The sequence below is a fragment of the Takifugu flavidus genome, chromosome 19, assembly GCF_003711565.1.
Source record: "Takifugu flavidus isolate HTHZ2018 chromosome 19, ASM371156v2, whole genome shotgun sequence".
In the NCBI taxonomy this organism is placed as follows: Eukaryota; Metazoa; Chordata; class Actinopteri; order Tetraodontiformes; family Tetraodontidae; genus Takifugu; species Takifugu flavidus.
Window position 1 is genome coordinate 10,307,261 of NC_079538.1, and position 27,979 is coordinate 10,335,239.

At 44.8% G+C, this 27,979-nt stretch overlaps 2 protein-coding genes across 11 annotated transcripts; both read right to left on the reverse strand.

Moving 5' to 3' along the window:
• Positions 1 to 962: 962 nt before the first annotated feature.
• On the reverse strand, positions 963 to 6,892 carry LOC130515874 (echinoderm microtubule-associated protein-like 1). 7 transcript variants are annotated; one of them, XM_057016441.1, is made up of 7 exons: positions 6,174 to 6,892; positions 3,828 to 4,025; positions 3,085 to 3,223; positions 2,260 to 2,355; positions 2,083 to 2,114; positions 1,889 to 1,915; positions 963 to 1,523 (listed from the first exon to the last, which is right to left on the reverse strand). In XM_057016441.1, exons 1-7 carry the CDS (start codon positions 6,367 to 6,369, stop codon positions 1,483 to 1,485), a joined length of 729 nt encoding a protein of 242 aa, XP_056872421.1. In that variant the 5' UTR covers positions 6,370 to 6,892; the 3' UTR covers positions 963 to 1,482. The 7 variants fall into 7 exon arrangements, with proteins under 7 accessions (XP_056872421.1, XP_056872415.1, XP_056872417.1 ...); XM_057016435.1 differs by having other exon boundaries at positions 963 to 1,534; positions 6,174 to 6,830; XM_057016437.1 differs by having other exon boundaries at positions 963 to 1,534; positions 6,210 to 6,520.
• A 1,053-nt stretch (positions 6,893 to 7,945) lies between these two features.
• LOC130515873 (bromo adjacent homology domain-containing 1 protein-like) lies at positions 7,946 to 27,432 on the reverse strand. 4 transcript variants are annotated; one of them, XM_057016431.1, is made up of 7 exons: positions 26,800 to 27,432; positions 14,217 to 15,989; positions 13,397 to 13,737; positions 13,139 to 13,298; positions 12,938 to 13,017; positions 12,428 to 12,519; positions 7,946 to 12,251 (listed from the first exon to the last, which is right to left on the reverse strand). In XM_057016431.1, the coding sequence occupies exons 2-7, from the start codon at positions 15,967 to 15,969 to the stop codon at positions 12,062 to 12,064; spliced, it is 2,616 nt and encodes an 871-aa protein (XP_056872411.1). In that variant the 5' UTR covers positions 15,970 to 15,989; positions 26,800 to 27,432; the 3' UTR covers positions 7,946 to 12,061. The 4 variants fall into 4 exon arrangements, with proteins under 4 accessions (XP_056872411.1, XP_056872414.1, XP_056872412.1 ...); XM_057016434.1 differs by lacking the exon at positions 26,800 to 27,432 and adding an exon at positions 18,809 to 20,566; XM_057016432.1 differs by lacking the exon at positions 26,800 to 27,432 and adding an exon at positions 18,563 to 20,565.
• Positions 27,433 to 27,979: the final 547 nt, after the last annotated feature.

Here is a 27,979-nt window from a genome sequence, read left to right on the forward strand (position 1 = left end):
TACCTGTTCAGAAAGGTCCTATTTTCTGCCTTTCCTTTAATCATTTTTCAGAGGGGTAGTGCCAGAATTAGCATTAGCATATAAAGTCGCTATGATTACTTTCTCTTTCTTGGTGGTTGGCAAGCCACATATTGGTGCATTACCACCACCAGCTGATGTAGCGTAGATTTTCACACCAAAACACCAGCAGAGCATTCTGGTATTTGTAGTATTAGCACAAGCGCTTTAAGCGATAATACCAGCGGGCCAGCTCTAATAGTCAATTGGTATGGCTTCGCGGGCCAAATATAATTACATTATGGGCCAAATTTGAACCACGGGCCAGAGTTTGACACCTATGCTCTACATTATCCAGGTGCTGCTTTGGGCAGCACTCACGCTGCACTCACACTTAGAATTTTTGGTATTAATCATAAGGAAATCAGTTTATAAATGTGAAAACAAGATGCTGCTGTGGACACAATTTTACCTCAAGATTTTTAAAAACCTTTTATAGGCAACATGTGTGAGGTTTTTTTTATGTGTTTACAGTGTTAAACAGAGCTTTCCTAGCATCACAATTCAAATTTCCCAGTTTTGGACCAAACCGTGTTTACGCTTGTCCCAGTGCAGTACCATAAGCTCACCAAAGGGAGCGCTCTAACACCCGAATTCATCTCAGGTTTAATTGAAACTCCCTGTCAAAGTTTATTGCTGATGAGGTTCTTCGTGCTGCTTTTTTACTATTTGTTTTTTCGGGTGATACTTGAAAGTTGACATTTGACTTGGTTACTACCGTTCACTCTAGTTGTAGGTGCTCATCACACCTGAGGACACCTGAGGTAATTTATCCACAAAAGGCCGACAGTGCCTCTAAATTCAAGGATACGCTGTTTATTATTCCAATGAAAGGACCGTGTGTGACGATAAGACAGATGTGCTGAATCAGAGCGAGCGCATCAATCAGAGTCAGATGTCAAGGGTCACCTCAGTAAGTGTTTATTGGTTATTCTAGAATGAACCTGCTTCTGCTACATGGTGCAACTAACATATGCAGGAAGTGGAAAACCAAACACTGACAAATAAACTACAAACAGCACACGACACAGGATCTGGGACACATGGAGCGTGGGTTTCCTCTGCAATCACACAGCCAACGTGCAACAAAGTCTACAGACGTGAATTAAAACCTTACAAAGTTTGGAAGACCATCCTCAAAATGATAAGTTATCATGGAAAAACACAACCGAAGTTGAGAGTTTGGGTTTAATTGGTGACAGGAGGATTGCTCAGTAGCAAATCTGAAAGTACTGGCTGGGGGATTTGACGGGGCTCTTGTACAAACAGTCGTCCTGCACCGTGTGCTGGCTGTTGGTGGTTTTTTTCAGGTTCAATGAGAACGACGGTGGCGTCTTCCTCCCCTGCGGCTTGCTGCCTCCCTTAGCATGGGGGTTGGCCGTGGACCCGCTGCTGGTGGGCACCCTCGCCGCCAATTTGGCGTCTTCAGAAGACCCAGTCTTTCTTGTGAGGGGGCTCAGATAGATCTGCATAGTCACTAAGTGAAGTGGTGAAGTGAGGTTAGGAGGTTGAGTGGAGAGCGAATGGAAAGATGCATGGAGAGGGCGGAGAAAGAAAGAGAGGGATGAGGGGAGAGGAAAGGCATACAGGTCATGGTGAGATGTGGAAAAGAATGAAGGATGGACAAAATAACAGCTCAAAACGCAATACCTTCCACTTTTAATCAAACATCTTTGTGAATTCTAGATGATAAAAAAGCTTAAAATGAAGAGCAGCCTATTTTAGTCCTTAAAAACAATTTAATCACTGTCTAAACTGTCAACGTTAAACGTTATTTTCAAGGTTTCACAGGCCATTTCTTAAATGTTGATGATGAAGGGACGAATCCTACCTTTGCAGTGTGTTACACGTCTTGACCCTACGGGACAGAAAACACAAGAGACAAGCAGCAATCAGTCATTTTCCTGTTTTCCCTTTTCCTTATCTGCCTACAGTCTTATTATAGCATCTTAGTCAGCGCATGTTTCACATTCCAGCCAGTTTTGATCTGGAAATAAAGGCAGGAAAGAGGGAGCACGTACGTACCCACAGAAACCGCAGCCTCCTTGGACTTGTTGCTGTTTGAAACAGGAAGAGATGTCAGTTAATGTAAATAAACGTGGTGATATGACTGGAAATGTGAGCAGCCAGCCAATAGACCCAGCTGGATGTGCTGGGACATGAGGAATAGTGGTTCAAAAATACAGTGGAGAACATTCTTACCCTTCCTCTGGTTTCTTACTGGCTGATGAGGTGGGTCTTGATTTAGTGCTCTTACATGGACTGTCCTTCACACTCCCCAGTGGGCTCTTTCCACCACTGGAAAGGGGAAAACAAGCCATGATCACCTGGATTTTAGTTTTAAAAGTTTCAGCTGTGATGCATTCAGAAGTCTAAATCAACACACTTTTGTTTCCTGTGAGTTTTGGACCTGCAGGACCATAAGGACCGTTTAAGGACCGTTAATTTTGTTGGCGAAATTAACATTTCAGCATATTATTTAAAGTTTTATCAACAGGGAAAAACGTCTATGTTCCGGTCCGATTAGGAGCTGCACCACTCTTGCTAATGGTGGCAGTAATTATAGCAATGATGCTGACAGTGACCAGAGCTTTATTCCTCTTGGTTCACGTATATCGGCCTCGTTCCGGATAGAGAAACAGCACATTAAGATGCCGCAGAGAAAAACCATTATTCTCTCTGACTAATGCGCTCTGATGGCAGGATCATTTGGCAGGTAATTGAGAGGAAGACGTCAGCACAGAACGGTGGAGAGCGCATTGTGCGGAAATAGGGGCAGATTCTGAAATAACTGGGCGTTCATGAACAATATTTCAGGGATTATTGCTTTTGCACATTAGATAAATGAAGCCTAAGCGCTGCTTCATTCGAACAATTTTCCAATTTTAAAGAAAACTGGTGCGTGTTAGACTAATTTTCCTCTAATGAGGAACAGTGTTTTTATTATTTTTGGACAAATGCCGGATAGACTCTCAGAATCCGGATGAACACACCTCTCGTTGGCTTCTTTGAACTGCAATAATGTACCTGCGAGGTGGCGTCGGGCTGTAGTTCCTCGACGTGGCGCTAGAGGGCAGCGTGGAGCTCTTTTTCAGGTAGGCGCTGGAGGTGCCCATGGGGGGTCTGGAGGGCAGCGCCAGAGATACGGGCCGAGCTGCAGGGAGAGCTGCATCAGTCAAGTTACTGTAAGTACTTTATTACATTTAACAGGTATTTGGATCTTTGAGTATTCTTTCCTTTCTATGTTGGGGGCAATATTAGTTACAATATTTATATTCTATTGTTAGGGAAAAATCAAACTGACTTTTAAACTATACCCTTCCTGTAGTCAATGGGGACATTTTTAGCTTAAAAATTTGGAAGAATTTAGAATTTATTGATTGAAATCATAATTTGAGGAAGAGATGTGGAGAATTAAATTAAAATTTGAGAGAAAAATGGTCAATCTTACAGAGATCTCTTTTGATTTTTAAATATAAGATGTGAGGCTTGTTTAGGAAAGTATTTAAGTTCTGACTTTTTCCTTGGTATATTTTGACAGAGGCTTGCAAAACAAAATGATTATTTTGGCAGAAAAAATATGAATTTGTTTGGTACATACAATTTACCTTTTTACACAGTACATAAGAGAATTAGAGTGAATCTGATCATTTATCACTTTTCACCTTACAACTTAAACCAATTATATTAGGAAAACACAACATAAAGCAACCAACTTAATCAATATCAATCAATCAGGTATGTGCAGATGTAAGCAATTATCTGTTCACCTTTAGCTCCTGTTGGTCTCCTGCCTGTTGCCGTGGCAGCAGCAGCTTGGTGTTCCTCTGAAATGTTGAGCCTTTTCAGCACGTCTGCCAGGGCCATCTTCAGCAGCTGGATCTCATCCTCCTGCATCTGCATCCGCTGCTCCAAATAGGTCAGCCGGTCGGCCACGTCCAGGCCGCTGGTGGCGGAGCTGCGGTCATCTGAAGATGTAATTGAAAACAGGAAGAGAAAGCTCTTTAAGCATCTCCCTCGTTGCCTGCACGGGGAGGGGGGGTCAAGCTAATGAGGTCAGAGCACAGCTGGACACAGCAGATCATCCGTGGTGACATCACACAGCAGCATGTAAACAAAACATCTAAAACACTCCCAACTACATGATATCTGATCTTCTCCTGTGCTGTTATCCCCAAAAATTCACAAGGTGATACCGTGAGAGGCGCTGGACACCGACGAGGATTCCCTGCGCCCCTGCTGACCAGGGGGGCCTTCCTCTGTCCCGGAGGTCTTTCTTTTCTTCCTCTCCTCCCTGGAACACACTCTCTTTCCCTTTGTACCGCTCGGATACGCCGGATCTCCTTCCATCTGATCCACTGGCTGGTTTCTACTAAGATCTCATCTCTGTCGCCTCATGTGGGTCAGGGACAAACACACACAGGTTCTCCGGAGTTTTTCCTCTGCTCACATCAGCTGAGTAGCAGGAGATGTTTGGATCCTCTCACGTCCGACGCCGTGATGAGTATAACAGCATTTAAAGCTCTTTCAGGGTGTGTCAAGGTGGGGAGGGGGGATGGGTGGGGTTGAAAGTGCTTAAAACCTCAGCCATCGTCCAATTCAACCTAAATTGTCTCTATCTGTGTGTGTGTGTGTGTGTGTGTGTGTGTGTGTGTGTGTGTGTGTGTGTGTGTGTGTGTGTGCGTGTGTAGTACAGCGATAATCCCTCAGACTGAGCCTATTTGACCCCGCCCACACACACATAAACCCCACGTCAATACGAGAGATGGAATCCGGGAAAGAAAACAGCAGGAATAAACTGGAAAATGTGGTGTGTGTGTGTGTGTGTTCTTTTTTTGTGGTAAACAACCTACAACGTCCCAAAGGTCACGGCATAGGTGCCATCCAGAAAGAGGGTGGCTAAAATGTGATGCACCAATTCTTGGCTTTTAAATTTCTATAACAAAAACACATCGTTTTGGCTTCTAACTTCAATATTCGAGGATTTCTGGAAAATTGTGGCTTCAGCCTTGATTATCTGAGAGTAAGAAGGTTAAAAACTCTGCAGTTTTGGTTCAAGGAAACACATTTTATCCCCGGACATGTGGTTTTTCACCTCTCAGCAGTAATCATTGGCTGTAATCTGTCTCTCGTGGAGGGTTGTGACTCGTGCACGTCTGTGATTTTCTCCTCCTCCCCTTGTTCTGACTATGACATCACCCTCATGCCACCTCCATATGGGATTGGGATTAGAATAGCACATAATCCCGGCGCTGTAAAAGGGAATTAGCAGCCCAGAGCTCAATCTCTGCACAAACTCAGCCACACAAAGACCAGGCAGGCTCCCTGCTGCTGCCAACACACGTGCACGAAGTCAGTGTCCTGCCTCAGATTACTCCATCTATCGCAGTCTCTCTCTCACACACACACATATACTGTATATACTCACACACACAAACACTGCCTGGAGCGTGTTAACAGCTTTGAAAATCACATGCCTTCAAGGCGTAATCAGAATGACGAGGATGAGGGTGCCTTAATCTGCGTTTGCAGATGTAGTTGCTTGAATGAAGAGCATCTGTCTGCTTGTGCCGGCAGAGTAAAGGTCACATGTGTGCATTAATGCAGAGGGACACGGTGGGGAAGAGCATCTCATTAACTGCCAGTAAGCGTCTGAGCACTGGAGAGTACTGCTACATTTCATTTACTTGTTAAAATGAAAGAATCCAGAGGCCGAGAAGTAGAAATCGGTCTTTTTCCTTCTGACATTGTTCAGATTACGCAACAAAATAAAGTTTTCTGCCAACCGGATTCAGGAGGGCTCTAAATTTAGATTTGATCTAAACAGGCAGAATAATGTTTCACACAGCAGGCAAATGTAAGCGACATGTAGTCACTCAACTAATGCCAGAACATGTTATATAATTAACATTCAAACACTTATAGCCATTACGGGATACATTGTGGGAAGTTGGCGAGGTTCAGTCGGCAATCTGATGGCTAGTGTGGTGTTTGTTTCCTGCTTCGGATGAACAGAGCTTGCAAATAATGATTCTTTTCCATCATCAATCAAAACAAGGATCTGAAATCAAAGCCGACACCACAGGGAACAAATAGCCTGACATGTGAGCCTTTACCTGGTAATCCTATTTTTGTTATCGACTCTTCTCTACCTGTTATGAAGTCAGCGTCGGGGGCCAGCAGTGAGTCGCTGTGGTAGGTTTCCCTCAGCGATGGCCTCCTCAGCAGGCCCTGGTCCGTCTCTTCCATTCCCAGGCCGTGATCCACCAGCTCCTCCATGTGTGCGTCCCCCTCCGGCGAGGCTGCTGCCATTCCCCCGACTGTCCTGGTGCGTCAGTGTGTCTCCGTCACCATAGGCTGCCACCTCTCGCTTTGTCCCCCTCTCGCACTCTCCTGAAGAACAGTGAAGAGTGCCTGGAGGGTGAAGGGAGACGGTGATGTCACTCTGAGGACAGATTAAGCGCCTGATAAGCCATCTGAAGCTCAGTTAGAGGACAGGACTTGGAGTGACTCTCAGTTTTCTGTGCCAGATTACAGTCTGTAGATGGTTCTTAGGAAGGTCTTCAGAAGAACTTCATGAAAATCAAGTCCCACTTATTGCTGCGTGCAAAATGCTGCTCCTTAAAAGACAAACGGTTATTTACCCAGACAAAAGGAAAACAGAGCAGCAGGCTGGAAACTTGCTGTTGCAGGCAGAGTTGGAGATGTGCACACATCACGCACCTGAAAAGAGCTTACATCAGGCCCCGATGCAGCGCGAGGACGCCGAGACTCCGAGATTAGGGAGGACAACGTGATTAATTACAGTCATCAAGAGGACAATAAGCTGGACATGGTAATTAGACCAATATGGAAAGACAACAGGAGCAGATGAAAAGCCAGTTAGGTGATTGTGCCCCCCCGTTTCCTGATCTAAGCTGCCTTTCTGCCTATTTTGCATTTGCTGGATTGATTCTGTTGTGCAGCAGATGCTTCTGTTTGCTGACTGTCAAAGTTTTCGTGTAAGCAAAGTCTGAAATATTATAGATATAGATAGATAGATAGATAGATAGATAGATAGATAGATAGATAGATAGATAGATAGATAGATAGATAGATAGATAGATAGATAGATAGATAAAAGCAGAAGTGCTAGATTTGCTCTTTTCATGAAAGAGGAGCAGGCTTTTCATGTTTTCGTGTGTCTATGTGCCTTTTCTGTCTTTTTTGATTCAAAACAGTTATCAAATCCAACTCTCATCCACACTGCAGCAGTCGTGGGGCAGAAGTCAGAGGTCAAAGTTACCTGTATACAAGCCACCATCTGCTTCTAAGGCCTTGTGTGATGGCTAAAGGCCACACAAGACTCTGACAAGGACATTTGGGGGAGAAGGAAAAAAAACAGAGGAAGGGGAGAAAGTTCAAACCTGTTTCCTCTCCGAGACAAATCAGTGTGAAAAGGTCAAAAGCGTGACCCTGACCTTTGGGACCGAGGGCTCACTACCGACCTCGTGTGGAGATTGTCCGCAGTTACATTAGTTTAAAGCAGAAAAAACTAAATCAGATAGATATTGTTCTTAATTTCAGGTACTTCAGTACTAGACGTGTCTTTGGAAACGGGGAATTATTTTCAGGCATTTGCCATAAGTAGAGCAGAGAAAGGGCAGAGGTTGAATATTTTCATTTCATTTTCATTTTACTCTGAGAATTCTCAGTTGTCTTTTTTCCTTTCGTTCAAGGTAAAATGATGCATTATACAAAATTAATCTATTCATGGGAGGCCCAGAGGCCATTAACAAGAAGGTTTTGATTTTAGATTTTATATTTCCAGAATATCAATTCCAATAGATCTTTTTTAAAAAGGAAAAATTGCTTTTCTACAAGGTGAAATAAAAAGCCACACGATGGATTTTCACAAAGGACTTTCAATTTATAAATATTCTCTTAATTAAACATTAAATCAGGGATGTTATACATTTCTTCCAAAAAAGAAAAATCCCCCAGATTTTCCAGAAAGTGTGACAAAGTGACAATAATCGGGTACACACATCGCTTCTATCCTCAAAAAATATCTAGATTTTTTAGACTATCCCATTTTCTTCTAAAATATATCAAAATATATGATGACAAGCATCCGAACAGACTGCACAGAAAGCATAAATTTGTGGGTTGCTTTCGTTTTGCCACATCACTGAGCGAGTAAACTTCCTGTATGACATCACTGATAGTTTCACCCATTCTGGACACCCCGCAGACCTCTCCCAAGTACCGGCAATGCCTCATCGCCATGGTAACAGAGGATGCAACTGCCTTCATGCAAAGCTGCTGGGAAATTAAGTCACATAAATAATAACATCTAATCTACTCATGCTTTTTTCTGCAGGCCTGACGGCAGCACTTGGGAGAGTGACTCATGGCGACTCCTTCTCTAAGTGTTCTTCGGCCCCGTTTCCAGGAACCTTCTGCGTTGATCTCAGTCACCATAAGGGATGCGAGAGTAGATGACATGGAGAGGAAAGTGCTGGAAGGCAACCACGGCAGCTTTCAGCAGACACAAAAGAGTTCTGCCCTCTAGGGGACAGAGATCAACATGCGCATTTGGAAGAATGACGGTGGCTGGCTAATGGTGGGAGAGGGGCTAATCCTGATTCCAATCTGCTTCTTACATAGAAATGCACGTCATTGTGGCTCTTTGTCCAAAATCCCAATCAGTGACGGTACAGAGGTGGTATTAGCTTTGCATGATGGGTCATCTGCACATCAGTATCGCACCTTTACTGCGGACTGACGACACAACACCAAAGCGAAGGTCGGGTGCTAGAGTGGCCTGCCTGCAGGCCTAAAGGGTCACCCACTGAAAGTGGGTAGTTACAAAGCATCAACATTTGGGGAAGTGATTAGACTGGGGTGCAGAGGACGTCCCGTCCTGTCCCGGCACCACCTTGTCCATCTCTCTCCAAATAGAATAGATCAATAGACTCTCAGGTGACCACGCCATTCTCCCAAACATCCTGCTTAAGCTTAATGTGGTGGAGTTTTGGAATCAGAAGAAGTTTAGATGGTTCCACAGTCTGTCAGAGTGTGCTTTGGTCTGCCCCCCCATCTACGCCAAAATGATATAAAATAACATTTACATCTCACTCATTTCATTTCTAGACTCACAAATAAAGAACAATTCTGTCCTGAAGCACAAACAGGATATATTTAATCAATTACAGTATTTCCAAATAAGTTAAATTGAAATCTTAATATAACATATTGTTTACTCCATTTAAATATTCTTTTTTGTCTTACTTTAAATATAATTATTACAGATCTTGCAAAAATACTACACTGTGCATTGGCTGTCAGTTTGTTAAAGAGTGCCCGGTGCTTCCTGGGTTCAGATATGTGCACTTCATCATTAGCAACGGCCTCGGAGGGAGATTCTCGCTACTCGCTCATCGGCGACCTCGGGTCACATGATGCCGTTGAGTCCCCCCATTTTGGTCAAAACTCAATTAAATGCTGCAATGACTAAACTGGTTTGAAAACAAAATATAACTGATGCATATTACTTTCTTAATTTGTTACGTTCATTTTCCAAAAATAGTCTAAAAATATATTGCATATGCCTTCTTAGGAAATTGACATAATAAAATAGTCTGACTAAGGAAAAAGTGTAAAGTAGGAGAATATATATCTTCAAGAAACAAAAACCCAGGCGATCAGGTTTGATCTGGGCTCGGAGTCGTGCTGCTCAGAGAAAATGGCTTTTAGGGTTGTTTTGCGTATCATCCAATGTTGAAACTGTGTAGGAAAGCAATCGGGTACTCTTTATGCTTTTTTAAACAGAACAAAAAAAATGTACACACACTCGCTGGCACTACTTGTTTTCTAACACTTGTAGGTTAAAAGGCAAAAAATTGAGGGCACGGTCTGAAACTCCAGTACAACTCGAGTAAGTGTCGAACACGCTCCCACGCATTCCCCGCAAACGCCCTCCCCTCCTTCAAAAACACGACTGGCGTGGCGCTACGTTTGTCCACACGGCCTCCGTCAGGCGACCTTCCTCAAATCTAATCACTAACAGTGTGGATACATACATATATAGTATATTTATATGCCAGCGCAGATTGTAAATCAAATGGAATGACTCTGGGAATATATAGCATATGTATTATATATTCCATATGATTGTGCACCAGGTCCCATGACCAACATGTCGGTCAATTTGTCTACTGTTGAGAGAATAAAAATATACAGTCTGCAATGACAAAAGCAGCCAGTTTCCTTATTGTTTCCTTTTCCTCTACAGAAAACACACACACACGCACACGCACACACATACAGGTTCATGCGGGCACACACACAGAGAAAACTTTAATTAATCAAGGGAAGGATTAGTGCAATATTCTAAGGGAACAAGGGCAGAAGTGCTGACAAACAGAAAAGAGAAAGAGAGGAGACGAGGGCTCTGGCTTTAAACCTTTGGTTTGTCTTTGGGGAGTTGAGAGGAAGAATATGATGAAATTAGGTTTAGATGAGATCAACAGGTTGACATTATTGAGAGCGCGAACAAGAGAATAAACATTAGAGCTCTAACAATGACAAGAGCCTGTTAAAGCCCCCTGGTGGTCAACTTGATTATAGATCTCCCAATAATTTGTATGAGTGAAAATATGGAAAGCTAGTTGCTGCTGTGCACGATGCCACAGATCCTTTCAGCGCATGAAACGATGTGGGGTTTAAAGAAACTACTACGTTGTCGCGTATTAAACTTTTTGTGTTTCCCAACATTAAGACCAGCCACTAGAGGGTGTGTATCGGCCCGCGTTGGCTAGTTTTAAGTAGGACATTTAAGCATTTTTAAGGGGTATTTTTGACAAAAGCATTCAATTAAATCATAACAGAGAGCATTAGGTATTAGACTGTGTTTCTGCACACACGACATCATCGGTGCTACATGAGTGCATTGTTTTTAGGAGGAAGTCGCACCATGTCAACCATCCATGTCAATGCCTGTTTTTTCCACTATATTAGAATAAATCCAATTTATTTGTTCAAGCATTTGCAGGCCTCAGCTTTAAATCAATCAAGATCGGACTATAAGAGATAACTGAAGCGACAGATCACACCCATAAGCTGGCTGTTTAGTCACAGACACGAGCAACGATGAGATAATAAAAAGGGAAATTGACATAAGACTGCTGACTGATCGTTACATAATTACAGGCCTTTAGAAGAAGCTGTGTTGGTTTGGAATTCCAGAATTCTTTGTCATGTGTATCTTCACCCTGCTTTACAGTTACGTTTGGTATGAAAACGCATCATTTGTGCGTCGCGTCGATCAGAAGAAGAGATGACGAGTGGGAGAGGGAAGCGCTGCCTCCTCTAAAGCTGTTTGTTTGGTCTGATTGCCTGAAAGCCTCCTAAAGAACCATCGCGCGTACCCACATTAATCCATTTACAGTGACAATACGCACACACAAACTCTCCACTCGTGCATTCACGCGCACAAACAAAAACACACTAAGTGGAACAAACTCAGATCAGGAGGACTGAGACGACACCGTCGATTAGCTGCTCTTTCACCCCGGCAGGGTGAGTGCCGTTTACACTGAGCTGACAGCGCAGGCTTGTGTTCCTGGGGAAGCACAGGCACTAGGTTACAAATCAAACAACCATGATTGTTGTGCTAAGATGCTCTGGGGTGACAAGATCCCGACAGCAGCCCAGTTCAGACTGGGGCTCAGTATTCCTTGGGCACAGGAGCCATATGATGAACTCTCACTTCCTCTTGCCTCCAAACTGGGAAATACAGCTGCTCTGACTGAGATCTGCCTCCGCGTAGTCATGTGACTGTGCTTCATGAAGTCCAACACGCCCCCTGTCTTCTCCTCACAAGGGTCACCAGCAGAAAAGACAAGGATTTAATCCTTCAGCAACCCCCACCCTTCCTGACCCCGCCCACCACTGTCCGGAGGGTCTGTGCCGATTTAAGATTCATTCACGGACCGCTGACACGCCTCCTCTTCGCCGCCCTCTACTGCAGGTTCTTCAGGATGCGGCCGTAGCGGAAGTCGTAGACGTGGCGGCAGAGGTAGACCAGCTCGGGGTCGACGTCTGTGGGCACGCAGCGGTGGAAAGGAGGGGTGAAGTCGGGACGACAGGGAACCATGCTGGCGCTGCCAGGAGGGGCATGTTCGGCCCGCCGCTTCACCAAGGCACAAAATCTAAGTAGGAAGAGGATTCAAACGACATGTGAACTTGTTTGTAATAAAAAAATCAGCAAGAAATTCCTCCACAGGCGTCAGACGCTGAGGTGTTAATGAAACCAAACAACGCCAACCCCCACTTAAACACACTCCCTTTTAACTGCCGGTGTGTACTTCTGCGTGCGCTCGCTTACCTACAGTACTGAGCGAGTGGTAGAACGTAGCATCTGTCTTCTATGCAGGCCACACTATTTTCATCCTGATGCCGAGAGGCGAAAATCTCATTCTGAAATCACAGTGGGTGTACAAGCGATTTGCATTAGAATGGAATCAATAGAGACAAAAACTTTTCAATGCCGAGTGTTGTGACAAAAAAACCTCTACTCGTCTCAGCACTTACTAAATGTCAATTATGGAGGAAAACGTGAGTAATATTCTAGCATGTGTGCTAACTGAGAGGGGGACTATTGAGAACTCTATAAAATATCACCACTTTTGTATTTTATTGATGCTAACAGTAGCTATACACAGTAGCTACTGGTTTCTTGGGCATGTGGATTTGTTGTTGCGGCACTACAAACCACACTTGATATATGTAGCTGCTACACTATTAAGAGGAAACACCCAGATGTGTCAAATAATGTTGCTTTGTGTCAGTTTCCTTCTAATCATGTAATCGTGGCCTCAGTTCTTTAAAGCCTCACCTCGCAGTGTGTGCTGGGATCTCTGCCTCCCTGTGTGTGCTCAGGCCGGTAGTACCAGAAAAGGCTCATCATCAGCTCTCCTGAGGAGGCAAATTAGAACACGCACACACACACACTCACAGGTAAACAATCTCAGCCCCTTCTTGTCCACTTAGATGTATTTATTCATGGTCCCTCTCCTCCTCTTCCACAGTCTAGTACCTGTTTTAGGGTCCTCCCACAGTGCTGATATCTTGGCGACATATGGGAGTGTTTTCTTCCTGGGGCCGGATCGCAGCAGCACAGTGTCCCTGACGCGGATCACTTCGCCGTCCCTCTCGACGCCTTCGTAACACTGCCGCAGGGCCAGCTCATCCTCTCCCTGACAGACGCACGCCAACAAGGACGGATTCAATTCTCATTAAAATGGAATTTGTTCAGTTAAGTTATGTGGTGGAAAAAAGCTGACAAATAACCTACCGCGATAAAGACCTCCCTCTCCGTAGGTGTTCCTACTGCCCGCCAGCCATTTGTGGCACGCCTGCGGCTCATTCGCTTCTGTTTGGCGTTGCTCAAACTTGGCAGGGGCAGCGGCTGTTTCTGAGGCAACCGTGTGTGGCCTGTGGACGGGGAGCTGTTTGAGGATTTGCTGCTTTTGGGGCATTCTCTGGCTACCTTTAATCTATCCTGGGGCTGGTCTCGCCCTGAAAGAGGGGTGAACGGGTGGGGTTTGGTCTGAGTGGAGGTGGGCAGGGGGCATTTAGACCCAGGGGTGACCATAAGGGAGGGGCTGAGCTCACCCTGAGTGGAGGAGTAACCCTCTGCAAAGGAAAGAATACACAATACAGCAAAAAGGATCAGATTTGCACCTAACGACAGATAATTGCTAAGTAATTAAGCACAATTTAAATTTAGATCCTCAAGGTTCCTGATTTTATGCGCACACAAAAACCCACATCAACAAGGAGCTCTCTCACTGGTTGGAGCACACAAATAGCTTGAGGCCACCATTTAACAACATAGAAAGCTTTATGCCTGAATGATAAACTGATCCCAGTAGAACACTGGGATAATACATTCTTTCATACTGGAGGCCACACAAACTGGGGTTAAAGGTGGAGCTCGTAATTGTGTAGAAATTTGGTTGATATCTGAATCACACACCGTCGCTTTCTTCAATGTCCTACAAGATTCTGGCTGGAAGTGACCTTAAGTCTTAGTTTGTTTATTTCTTTGTGGCGTACCTGTCTCACCACACCCTGAAAGTTAGATGCTTACCTATTTTTCTCCCCAAACTCACCTGTTTTAATGTTGTGTGTACATCCAGTGCATCCGGGACTAAAAGAGCACCCCCTACTGGTGACGGGAGGCATGGCTCTGTAGGTGTAACCACTGATCCCACAGGAGTCACCGTAACAAGGCGATGTCACCGAGTTGCAGAAGGCGGGGTGTGCCAGTTGTGAGGTGTGGGACATCTGCGGACCGAGAAGCTTGGACCCAGTCATCCGACTGGGACACAAACCAGACGGTGCAAAGTTAAGAGAGCGCGAGGCCAGACTCGCAGACGCCGTTCCAGCGTGTGTGGGGTGGGCGATGTGCACGTAATAACTGGAGAAGCAGTGATCAGCGGTGCAGAGGCAGGGGTGGGGGCTGAGGGTCAGAGCTGTATGCGGATGGGAATGCGTCAGTGATGGTGTGGATACGAGGCACTCGCGCTTGACCGGGGGCATGGCTTGATCGTCTGATTCCCTGTAGGGCTGCTGGCCAAGGAAGAAGGCCAAGCGGTGGCAGTATTCCACCGAACCGTCTGTTGGACAGCAGTAGTATGGGCTCAGGTCTGTCTCCAGCTGCTCCTCCTTCACTTGCTTCAGTGGATACGCCAGCATGCGTGACTGGTAGCCTGGTTTGGTCAGCCGATGTGCGCAGTTAGTCGTGTCCCATTCCACTTTGGGCTCGAAATCTGCCTTCTTTTTGCAGGCCGTGCAGCCACTGTGAGCGTGAGGGGCCTTTCTCCCTTTCTGCTTGTGTGAGTGCCCCTTCTGTTTGAGTTTGACTCTGGAGGGCTGTTTTGGGTTCGAGACGGCAGCTGAAGCTTTGCAGTCTGACGTGACGGTCGCTGTGGGTGCAGGCTTGACTCTCTGCTTACTGGTTGCGGAGGAGCTGGTTAACTTCAGCAGGGCTGCAGCGTTGAGTCCAGCCAACCTTCTCGGGGCAGGGGCATCTAGATTCTCCAGACTCATCCCTTTTCTCTCCTCACGAACATTCGAGGCCCTCTTGGCTTGCTTAGAGGTGTGGCACGGCACAAGTTTGTGAGAGGTGGAGTTTTTCATACCTCCTCGAGGCACCTTCAGACCAGCAGAGACACCACTCCTGCCTGGATCCGGATCCACGGTGATCTGCATATTCATCGGATCTTCTTGTCTCCGAGCCTGTTTGGCTGCTGGCTGAGGGTCGCTAGCTCTTTCCAGCAGCAGGCTGTTCACTGCCTCAGCATTTAGAGACGCCAGCCTGCGTTTACGGGGCTGCGGGACGAGGCTGAACCCTGCGTGACCTGGAGTGTTTGATTTTGATTTCGTCTTTGTTAACGACCTCTCCTCTTTTCGTTCGCGGATTTTTCCTTTTTTAGGTTTGGATTTGTGGGATAAATGTCGCCGCTGCTCCTTTCGCCCCTTTCTTTCAGAGCTGCCCTTTTCGCGGACACTTTCCTCCAAACGGGTGAGGAGGACATGGCAGCTGAGGCCCTCCCCATCTGAAGCGCCTGCCCTCCCCCTTAAAGGATACAGCTTGCGGTCCCGTTTCTTGTCACGCTTCTGGCTGAGTTTTTTGTGCTCCTTTGACTTTTCTGTTGTTCCCCTTTTGTCATTCATCCTCTTGGCTGGATTCTTCTTCGGTTTGAAGACCTCATTTATCTTTTTTGTCCTCCCGAATCGCAGAGAGCGCTCAAGCTGGGTGCCCCCCATAGTGCCACCATGTGGCCAGAGAGCGCGGTTACTCCACCACTCGACACCACTGTTGCTCTCCCTGGGGGAAATGGCTTTTCTGGCTTGAGGCATCACATGCTTCTAGTCAAGGCCTACAAAGAAGAAATGTACAAGAAGGGAAAATTACAGCACTCATATTGGTCACCTTTGCTGTACTTGATTGTCATTGTCATCTTGGAGTCTTTTCCTGAGTCCCTTTTGTGCACAGGAACCACTATTTAGAAAACTTGCCCCAGCAGCTGCATGGACAACATCTGTCAAGGTTGTGAACTCTGGATTTCTTTGGCGAATCAAATGCATTTTCTTCGCCACCCAGCACAATAATGAACATGTATAGCTGGAGAGGGGCCGTAAAAGTGCATAAAGCTGTCGTACTATGGCAAAAAATAAACACGGTGCATACATGAATGCAAGTGTGCTTCATAAAGACTCGGTGACGGGTACATTCAGCTGAATGGTTTGGTGATCAAGCGAATGCATAGGGTATGATCATATGGTGAGCTCCAGCTGTACGCTCATGTCTCTTTATGCAGCACAGAGGAAACCGATGCCCTCTGTAATTTGCTCACTGAGCGCGCCGTCTTATCAATGTGTGAACAGAGCTTGCAATTAACGGCTTGTTAAAGGACTGTTTAGCACAAATGTTTAGTTTGAAGGGAAAACGCCGAAAAGCCAACTGAAACACAGAGCTTAACCGAGTCAAATGGGACAAATGGGCGAGCCAAATGCCTTAAGTAGCTGAAGCAGCGAAATGTTCTCTCTATAATCTATTTCTACAGTCAGTCTCATGCACATATTTCAACCAAGATACTCAACTGTGTGAACACTGTTTCCTTTAAAATAAAATATGACTGCAAATTACACCTGAATATGCAAAATAAATGCATTTGTCTAGTTTTACATCAACTAAACGTATGTGAATGTACACCGACAGGAATGACGGGACAGGAAATCAGCAAACAAACAGCTTGAAAGTATTAAAGAATCACAAATCGAAGCAACTGTTCTTTAAATAAAACATAATTTCACTTTCTGACATCTATTTTGTCTACCTTGATGCTGTATTTTGTTTTTTTTAGTGCTCAGACTTTATAAAAGCATGAAGATGGTTTTCAGAAGCTGCTGTGAGGCAACTTTGGGAAGCGTAGGTGGGAAATAACGCAAGAAATTGTTTTATTTTTGCTCTTAAAACACAGTTTGTTCTAGTGACTCTAAGCAAGGCATTGCGCCATTATAAGGTAAAAAAAAAACCAGCTCGTCACACACAATGCTGACCATAAGATTTGTTTTCCTCTGCAGAAAACACAACAGGATGCACAAGTAATTAAGGATTTTCTTCAGTATCAAACATGTTGCACCTCAGCACAGGTGCCAAGTTAGACAAATACTGGAATATGATTGTGATGTATTAATTATCCACAATCAATTTAACCTCGTTTAAATGACTGTTTTTCCCCAGAGGCAGTTCTTCCTCATCTGACAGTCGAGCATGGTTTCAGATGTGAAGCCTGCCTGGGATGGGTTCAAATGTATTGGAAAATAAACCTTCGGAGCTTTTTCCACGCGCTGCTGCTATAGACGTTAATCTGGGCTCAGCAATTTCACATGACATAATGGCAGAGGCTGCGTATTTTTTCTGGGACCTCGCACCATTGCTGTTGGCTCTGGCACATTTGTATCACTTTCAAAAGTGCTGCGGCCCGGTCGCCATGTGTGTCTGGAGGTTGCCACTGTTTCCACCCGGCCGGACATAAACTAGTGGAAAGCCCAGCGGCTGACCTTACACTTCCTGTCGTGTCCCCCTCACATAAACATCACTCAGCTTCATCAGATAAGCAGAACACCTGATAAAAGATCTTGTGGGGTAATTCAGGGTCCATTCTGACACCAGCACCTAATAAAAGTGTTTTATCACCAGATAAATTTCCACCTAATTGTATATTGTCTGGAAATGACAAAGTTGATAAGGAGTTAATGTCCTAAAGAACAGCCTGTATCATAAAGGCGTAGGAAAAAGTTAAAGCAGCATGTTAGGAAATGAGAAACCAACATGAAGAACCCAACTCTCACATCGCCAACACGGACTCCTTGGTAACACCAGCCAGAAACAACTCAGCCACCTTCATTAAACCTCTAATTACCTAAATCCACCTGTTTTCCACACCTATTCCCTTTCCAACTTTCAACCAAGGCCGGAGCATCGACAAAAACACACCGAAGCACCTGGTTCAAGGCGATCCGACGGGCTCATGTTACTCCCATTCCTCTCGGCGCGGCTGGTGACAGCGCAGCGCGGCGCGGCGGCGTGACGCCGATGAGGTTTATGGACAAGAGATAAAAGACTGAAAGAATTTGAAAACATCGCGTTTGTCGGCGGCTGCCTTTCTTCCGAGACTTGCGCCGCAGCCGTGAGCTGGAAGAGCCAGATCCACCGATGAGACGAGGAAGCTCCGCATGCGGGCACGCCACAATAGATCCGCGGACCACATGCGTAAATTAACATTTACTGACCGAGAGAGGCGGCAGGATGGGATACAGGAGGGATCGACGTAGCCTGGCCATCTGAAGTAGCCAGTCAGGCTCTAAATATGGGCTGAGAGTAGAAAGAGGGGGGTGGACGATACACAAACACGCACACACGCCACGCAAAATAAAGGGCAGTCACCTCTGTTGAGCATATTTTCCTCACCGGAATCTTTATTAGCGACGCGGCGGCTGTTCGGATCACAGTCCTGGTGGAGACTCGGGAGGATATGGCACGTAGCAGCCAGCCCCCGTGTGTCGCTTCTGGTGCACGAAGCGAGGAAAAATGGGCTCTGCGCTCCTCCGCGAACGGCGGCTGGCCAGTCGGAGCAACTTCAAACATTCAGGGCGAAATCGCAACAGAAACCATCGGGGGTTCCTAACTTACCGCTCTCCGACTCGCTTCCTGCTGCCGGCCGCGGAACCGTCGAGCAAAATCTGCGGGGAAAGAGAGCGCAGGGTGCGGGAGGCGGGGAGGTGGGGGGAGAAACGCCGGACTGGTGCGATGGCAGAGCTCAGTAAACTGGGAGAGCTGGGGAGGAGTGGAGGAAGAGAGAGAGAGGACGGTAGCGCTGCGTGCGAGACGTGCGTTTATGTGTGTGTGTGTGTGTGTGTGCGCTTGTGCTCTTCCTGGTTGGTCATTCAATGATTTGCAAAAAAAACTCCACTTGAAGCACCGGGTGGTTCCGTCCTCCAAACGCTTATTGTGGGGAAGAATCGACAAGAAACTAATATTTCATGCAGAATCACAAGTAAGGAGAGGCTGATGTCGCAGCTAAGACAGGCAAACATCACCCTGTCAGACTGCCATGGCCAAACCACAACAGTGGAGCGTGCAGCAAACTGTAAAAACATGTCCTGTCAAAGGGAAAAATAGAAAACTGGCGTCTGAATTTATGGTCAGCGACACAAATGTTGGAATTGAACTTAAATCACCCAGAACCTTGCTATAAAGTCCCATTGGAGACCTCCTTCAGGTCATGTGACAGTATAAAATCTTTATTTTAGCTACTTTTAAAAAAATTATTACAATGCAGTGTCGGAAGAACTCGTGCTGACACACACACACACACACACACAGATTTGAAAAGAAACACATCAATAATCTTTAATACCTTTCAATCCCGTCAACACTTTTCCTGGTGCGCTACTTATGCGCATTCTTTAGAGATCATTTGTGTTTTTTGGACGATGCACAGCGGATCACGACTGATGAAGATTGAGTGCAGACGTGAGCCGTGCTCTGCTGAAAGCTCTGCTGAGTTTGTGCCAGGCCGCATCAGCTGATTGCTCAGATGATTGTCCTCTGTCCTACTGCTATAGCTAAAAAAGAAGCCCTATTAGAGGAGCCTAAGCCTTCCTTACTTCCTGCTTCCTTGGCTATATTACAACCATCTCCCCTATAATTCCTCTTGGTTACATTGTGTAGGAACGTGATTGTTCCTTTGTCGTTAACGCTTGTGCTGCTCTGTGTCTTAGAGGATCATTCTGCTGCTTCTGCCGTTCCATTAGATGCTGCAAGGCTTTCCAGGTAGGCTCAAGGGAAAAAACAGAGAGCTCCAGACCCTAAAGGCTTGAAAACAATGTCCTGACATTAACTACGCTGGACAATGATGCTTATAAAGCCTCAAAATTGGTCTATGCAGGAAGGTAAACCCCTGGAATTACTTGACCATTCCAACAGCAGCAGCAGACACCTGTTATAATTAAAATAACCCTAGATCATCTCCTCCAGTGATTTGCATTTCATTGGGTGTTTACAACGGACCCATAATGATATAGCAGAAAACTTTAATAAGATTTTTTTTTCTACTGAGAAAGCCACACTCTGGCCAACCCTGATAAGCTCCTAATAAACTCCAGACCTTGTGGATTTCTAATGTGCAAAAAAAGTATGAAGAAGAGGCTTCAATTAGCTTTTCTGCTGACATTAAGGGCCTTTAGCATGGCTGAAAACGCCTTTTTTTAATAGCAGCCATCGCAAAGATGGCAGCCTACCAGGACACGGGACCAACAGAGACCCTGCTGGAAAGATTCATTTCCAGACCAAAACACCTCTTGGATGTGACAAGCATAATGGACCCTTCAGTTCATGGATATTTGCTAGCAAACCGATGTGGATTCTCAAATACGATCCTCGCAGTCGCAATGATTGTGACACAACGGATCTGTCAAAGCGCTAATGAGCCGATAAATAGTAGCTGCGCCGTGGTAACACACGTACTATGATCACTTTAAAAATAGGGAGACTAGTATTATCAGGAAAAACTATGCTGTGACAATGAAAACTGACACATTTACAGTAATTCTTGCCTCCCTGTGACCTTCGCTGACAGATAATTGTTGAGGTTCTTTTCTGTAACAGCTCTGAAAATCAAATAAATAAATCATGCATCCTCTGCGCTTATCTCCTCTCATAGTCTTTAGGATCCACTTAATTATTTATTTTTCTTTCACTGCGATTCCCAACCCGATGTCCCTCTGAACAATGTTCCAAAGCCTGCCAATATACGTTTCAAGGGCGGAGTTTAAAATTAAACCCAAAAAATGCGCATGTCTATAAACATTTGAATGTAAATCCATCCTGTCAGTGTGATAAAAAAAATCCTTCCTTAGAGATAAGAACTTAACCCCAGTGTCCTGAGTTATCGCTCCTGCCTCCCGCCGAAACTGTATGTGTTTTTAGAGTTTGCTGCTCCGAATGTGCTTAAATTTCTTGGGTAGAGTACACTTGAATCAGTCCGTGCTCAAGGACACGCGTGTTATTTCCAGCCCCAGTCTGAGGGAGCTCAGACCGATTCAAGTGTAATCTATTTTATGTTCTTTGTGCCTCCTATTGAGAGAATAGAGCCGCCGTCTGCAGCGAGCGGGACACGGATAGATGAGGTCACACGGTCGTTAGATCATTTTGACGAAAAAAAAAAGTCGCCAGACGTTTTGTGTAGTCTGTCTGCAAAGAGGGACGATTCTTCGGCAGAGGACAGGACGGGCTGGACGGGCTGCTTCCGATCATGCAAAGCAGGGGTGCAGGATACACCCTGGACAGGGCACAAACACCTTTGCAGGTTTTTGGCCTATAGCAGGAAATGATATGAACTGTTTACACCTGTCCATAAACATACAGTTAATATATGTATAATAATATGTGTCAATTAGCACAATTTCCCTTTTTTATTACAGTTATTCTACAGAAAGTTATCTTAACTAAACCCCAATTTAGCAATCGTTGAAAGATGTTCTAATGACAGATATACTGACTAGAGGCCAGGTTGTGCTTCTGTGTTGAGCCCACGGTGTCAGTGAGAACCCTGTAGCTCAGCCTGGCGTGCACCTCCCCGACACGCTGTGCATTTCCTCCCATGCATTTCCTTTTGATTCGCTGCGGCTTGTGGAACAATTTGCAAGGCTGTTGAAAGCAGCCTGTAAATATGAACATTTATGCCACCCGCCATTAAAGGATTCCATATTCTAGATTAAGTGAGGTTTATGGTTAGAATTGTGACCAATGCAATTGTGATTTGCTTAGGATTTTTATCTTAAAGCTGATTATTAACAGTGTTTTAAACTGATTTTTACTCATGCTGGTTAAATGTTAATGCAAAGAGAGAACTAGGTACTGTAGTCCCTCCTTTTCCATAAATCCTCCATAAAAAGCTTTTTTTTTTCAGGTGAATGAGCAATCTGAAAATAGCCACTTTGCTACCTAACCAAAAGCTTTTTAATGGCGAGAAATCGTGATGAAAGGCTGAAAAGCAGAATTAGAGCTGAGTTACAGCTCCACAGGGCACTTCAACACTCAGTCATTACATTCAACCCGACTCTACAAAAGACTTCTCTCATTTTTTTTAAAAAAAAAGGCTCTTTATACTCCGCTGCAGTGGCTGTCACATTGTGTAATATCAAATAATCAATACATGCCGATAGCAGACATTCTGACACAATCAGTCCTATTGTTCCATTAAACACGACTCGCATGTTATCTACCAAAAAAAGAAATCACATTTTTTTTTCCGTCTATTGAGTATCAAACAATCACTTCCTCCAGCTTCCCTGCATATTAGATTCACACAATGAACAGCAGAACAAAAACACACACTTCTCTTTTTTATTGTTTTTATTTGCATATATATGCTCTGTGTGTATTTGGCCATCAGTTTTCCAGTCACTGGGTTCATATCCAACCATCCCACCACACCATCAAATAAAAATAACAAGAGTGTGTCGCTGGGAGCTAAGAACTGAGTGTGTTCAATTGGAGACTATACGGTTCACGCTCCGGCAATTAATCAAATACCATCTAACCAGAGGTGAACGGCGGTGGAATCGCAACAACAGCGGCTGATTAACACGCTGAACTTTGCTGAAGCCGACCCAAACACACACGCAGCCGCCTCAAAACGGCAACTTCATCAGCGGAGCGGACCCCGGAACGTGACCTCCACCGCCGCCAGCCGCTTTCATCAATAATGAACTTCAACAACAACACTCAGGAGGAAAGAGCAGAGTCTTCCGGGGCCCCTGCTCCCCGTACAAGGGGCCTGTTAAAACAAGCAATACTCACATTTATTCTAATGAAACTGATGATGACCAAATATTATTTTGAACTGAAATGGCCATCATTATCAACTGAGGAAAATTGGATTTTGGCTTTAAAATAACAAGAAAAATACAACTCATTTAAAATCTCTAAACACTGTTTCCATCTGCATAATATTAACCATAAAATAGGATAACCCAAGAATACACAAAACAACTGTCTAGCTTTAAAATATAGTTAAATTATAGTTAAATGGTTAAATTAGTCAACTGTAAAAGGGAAAATGAAGTCAGAATAAGAGAACTGTGCTCTGTTTTATAGCAATGCAGTCCAATTTGAAGAATTGTTGTTTGACTAGTTGTTTCCTACAACTTAATTATGTCATTATTTGCTCTTCCAAGTAAACCCCGAACTTGGACAAAGAATAAATTAGAGTATGTTAAAGTAATTAATGAAGAACGTGCATATCTTAAATACTTACAGACTGAACAAACAGAAACATTAAGCACATAATTCAGGAATTTGCTGACTTTAATACTCAGAGGCACCAAGAGAAGGCAGGCAACCGCTCAAGAACCCAGGCCGGTAGGGGCCCCCGAAGGTCTAACAAACGAATCTATGGCAACGCTCCCTCCCGTGTGTGTGCTGTGTTCGTGACTCTGTGAAATAAGTTTGACAATGCACACCACCATAATAAAACAAAGAAAACCCCCTTTAGTGAAACAGGTAGTGACACAGCCTGACCACAACCACCTGGCCCTGCTGGGAGAGGCCCCCTACAATCAACACCGACTTTAATGGACTTTCTGACAAGCCTGAACTTTAGAAATGAAAATATTTGATTTTACTGTCAAATACTGAGAATTTGAAGAAGTAGATGTCATATCGAGGTAATAATCTCACCGATTCCTTACATATAAAATCAATAAATACTCCAAAAATGGATTCAAAAGGCTGCAGGGACGCAGATACACAGTAGGACGGTTCAGACTTTGCCGCAGTTGTGGATGTTTTTTTAAACTGTGGATGGAATCAATTAAAGCAGCAGCGAACCCTTCACTTCTCTGTGAACCGAGAAGAAGCAAACTGTGTTTTACAGAAGCCAAAGTCGTTCAGCGTTTCAAACCTCGGGAGAGGATTCGTTTTCCACTCCTTTTTTCAGAGATTTGCTTACAGCATAAATAATTTTTTCTTCTTCTGTCGCTTATAAAAACATCGGAAAAGCCAAAGAAGTCAAAAACTACACTAAACTGGTCAGCTAAAATGAACTGTTCAGCATCGAGCTGCTTATTTCAACTAGTGACCAAACATCAAAGCATCAAAGAAAAGAAAGAGCACACCGTCTTATTAAGATTTGCCAGTCTAAACTTTTAATGAAAGGATTGTTCACAAGGTGTAGTTCTGCATGTTTTTGCTCCAACAATGTTAAACCCATAGGGTGATAAACAGTAAAGCGGTTGGTTTAAATTTCTCCAGTGGATGTGTTGTTTTTCAGAGTGTAAATGTGGTGTTTAGGTGCAGGCTCTCCTCAAGACGACGGCAGCAGATGAACTGAAAGAAGCTACTACCCATGAAAGCAAGACAGCATGATGCTAATAACAGTTCGGGTATGGAACTGTTCAGATGACGCATATGCAGGCACTTAAACTGGCCTTTATATAAAAGACATTGATATTCATCCAGAGGTGGGCACTCTGAATGGAGCGCTGCCGCTCAAACTTATGGGATTACAGGAAAAGCAAACAGCAGCATTAGAATAATAAATGTGTACAGTTGGGATAATCTTTATCAATCACTGCCTCATATGGCTAAAACCTGTGAAACAATGTAAAAATACCTAATTAAAATAGAGGATTGATTTTTTCCAGTGAAATGTGCAAATATTATTTAAAAAGAAACATATAACACTGTGCTGTCATCTAGTGGACTAAGAAATGCTAGAAAAAAGAGTAGAAATATGACATTTTGATCATGCTTTCTTAATTCAGTGCTTGCATGAAATGCTAATAAAACTTGAGTTTTTTCCTCAGGTTTGGCTTGGTTCAAGCTCTCTTATAGATCCAAGCACAGGAGGCAGAGCAACGTTCAGTGATTCCACCATCCAAAGATAGCCTGATAAGTTATGAGAGGCGAGTGTGGAAAAATCAAAGCTTTTCTGCCCGAATCTGACATCTTTCCTGCAATGTTAGGGATTTTTATCTACGGACTTCAGAAAAAGTTACATAAAATAAGTCGTCAGAGGGGTTCAGACTATTTCTGCTGATAATGCAATATCAGAACTGTCTGGTAGCGTCTTTGAGTTGCAGTTTAAAGACATGGGCAATTCGTCAGTGCAGAATCATTTAAATAGAACATATTTTCACCTCTATAGGCTGCATATCCTATTAATGTATTTATGAGGAAGAGGAACACTCAATCTTGGGCCAGATTACTCCCAAAGATTGAAAGATATGCTGCTAAAGAAGCAAAAGTCAACATTACCCAGGCATTTGCTGTAGTTTCCACAACAGGCTGACTGGAATATAACTGTAGCGGTCCTCGCTCCTCTGGTGATTTGCAGATATTAGCAGAGCCTCACTGATAAACCACGGTGGATTAGTGCTACAGTTATGACTCAATCATTAGGCCTGTGTTAATGGTGGGTCTAGGTATGAGCCATTAAAGCATGTCTGAATTAGGTTTTATGACATTTATGGAGGCTTAGTGAGGTGGTGTCCTGCATGTATTGCGGGATGAAATGTGGTTAAGAGACACTGTTCCAGTAAAGGGTAAGTCTGCTAAAAGAAACTGCCGAGGGATTAATGATCAACCACGGGTGGCCACAGATCAGCGTTTTCATGCACTCTGCCAGACTGTCTCGTATACAGCAGCATTGAAACAATGGACACGGCCGTAAAATAAGAACTTGGAAGCATGAACAGAGGGGTGTGAATGATTATTGAAAATAAAGCCCCATAAACATTTTTTGAAAATGCTGTTTTAAAATGACCGCAGAAACGCCCTGTGAAGCTTTGTTGAGAACGTCGCAGTCTTAATTCTGTACTGTTGATCAAGACACTTAAGAGATCAAATGTGCAGAAAATTGAGAAAATCTCTGCCAAAATCCTGCAGTGGAGGAAGTTATTTTCCAAGGTTTTTCCCTGCAGATGCCACTTTCTCCTCATCACTTCTAAGAAGCTGAGAGATCCCGCACTGACAGCCCGAGCCACCCCAGGGTGCTTCATCTATGATGTCATAGCAGCATCATCGCTTCTGAGATCATCGTCTTTATTACCTCATCGGCAGACCATGGCGTGGGCTAAACGCGTAGGCATTTAGGAAGCCACATCATCTACCTGCGCAAGAGATTCTCCTGGATGACGCTCATTTTCTCACTTTAAAGGCTGATTCGCCACCAATCACAAAGTTGAAAGCGCCAATTGCGCGGAATTTCGCAAACAACTGCAATAAAGTTTGCAGCCCTTAAGTGCGCCTGAAGGCAGCGCGGTTGATATCCAGGTGCATCTATCTATCACGACCCAACCCTCACCTTACTGCCCCTTCTCGCTGACCTTGTGTTGGCGGACAAAGCACTACTATCGCCTTACGCTTAGGTGGCTGTTGGAGGTGGAGGGGCTGCGGGGCAACTATGATAACACGGCGGGTCCGGCAGAGTACCACTCCCTGGGAACCGTCTTCATCATCATGGCCATTATCTGCCACTGCAACGGCTTCCACACAACACAGAACAGGCTGTCACGAAAAGAGAGAAACGTTGTCCATGCATCCACCCTGGGCGGAAACGACCCCCCATAGAAAACCCAGTGTGAAGGAAGAGATAAGGTGGAGCCGCCGCTACTCACCGTTCGGAGCTCCGTGAAGCGGCAACACTATCGCCTAATGTTGAGCCAGTCAGGGCACCCTGCCCTCCGAAAGGATAGGTAGGACAAGTCCGCCTCGTTCGACTGGTTCTCCGATGCAGCCTCAACAGGAGGAAACAACCCCGAATGTCGATGATGTTTCGCCGCTTTATACAAAAAAAGGGACGACGAGAAGCGAGGACGGAGCAAACAACTCTCACAAGAAGCGATAACACTCCTCTCTGAAAAGAGGAAGGCTGGCTCTGGGTGTTTCTGGGGATTTTTTTCCCCTTCTCTCCTCAGCTTCGTCCACTGCTGCCGCTGGAGATCCCGCACACACGTCGCTAAATACCCCTCACTTGGCACCGACACCGCACGGAGCTTCCAGTTTTGCGCACCAGCCGCTGCGTTGTTGCCGAACAACAACTAGCAGCGCAACATGACTGACTGACAGACAGACAGAGAAAGAAGGTGGGGGTTGGAGGGCTGGGCTCCCTCTGCTGCCACGCAAAAAGCAGCAAGCCTCAAAAGTACCCCCCGCAGTTGCGTTTCGCAGACTTTAGAAGTAACGATTTCGTTTTACATAACGAGAAGAACATCCTCATCCCACTTCTGCGCTGGAGCATGTGATGGCAACATGGTGAGCCTTTTAAAGGGGTATCCACGCGTAACTACAGGCGCGGGCTGTCTGGTCGCCTTCACCGCGATAACTTTGTTGGAGAGATGCGCCGCGACGGTAATTAGGCGCGCTGTTGACGGTCGAGTAACCTGGAAACACCTGGAAACCCCTGGAAACAGACCGGCCCACTGCTAAATCTGCGTCAAAGCCATAAACATTTATATGTGGTCTCTGCCAACGGCTATGGTACGAAAAGGCGGTCAAATAAATTAAAATACCACACATACGTGTGAAATTGCTCAGCTTGTATTCAATAGTTTTGTACCTTACTTTAATAAGTATGATGAATATTTCTCAGAGGGATCATTTTAAATGCCCAAAGGATGAAATAACATAATTGTTCACATCATGTGTCACACACCTCAATATGGAGACTCTCTTGTGGCATTAGTGCTATTTTATGAACACTCAATAACACATTTAAGTTGTCTGATGGCAGTTTTCCCCACCAGGTGGCGTTGTTTTTTGTGAGGAAAAACTGCTGTGATGTTTGGGGGGAAGTAT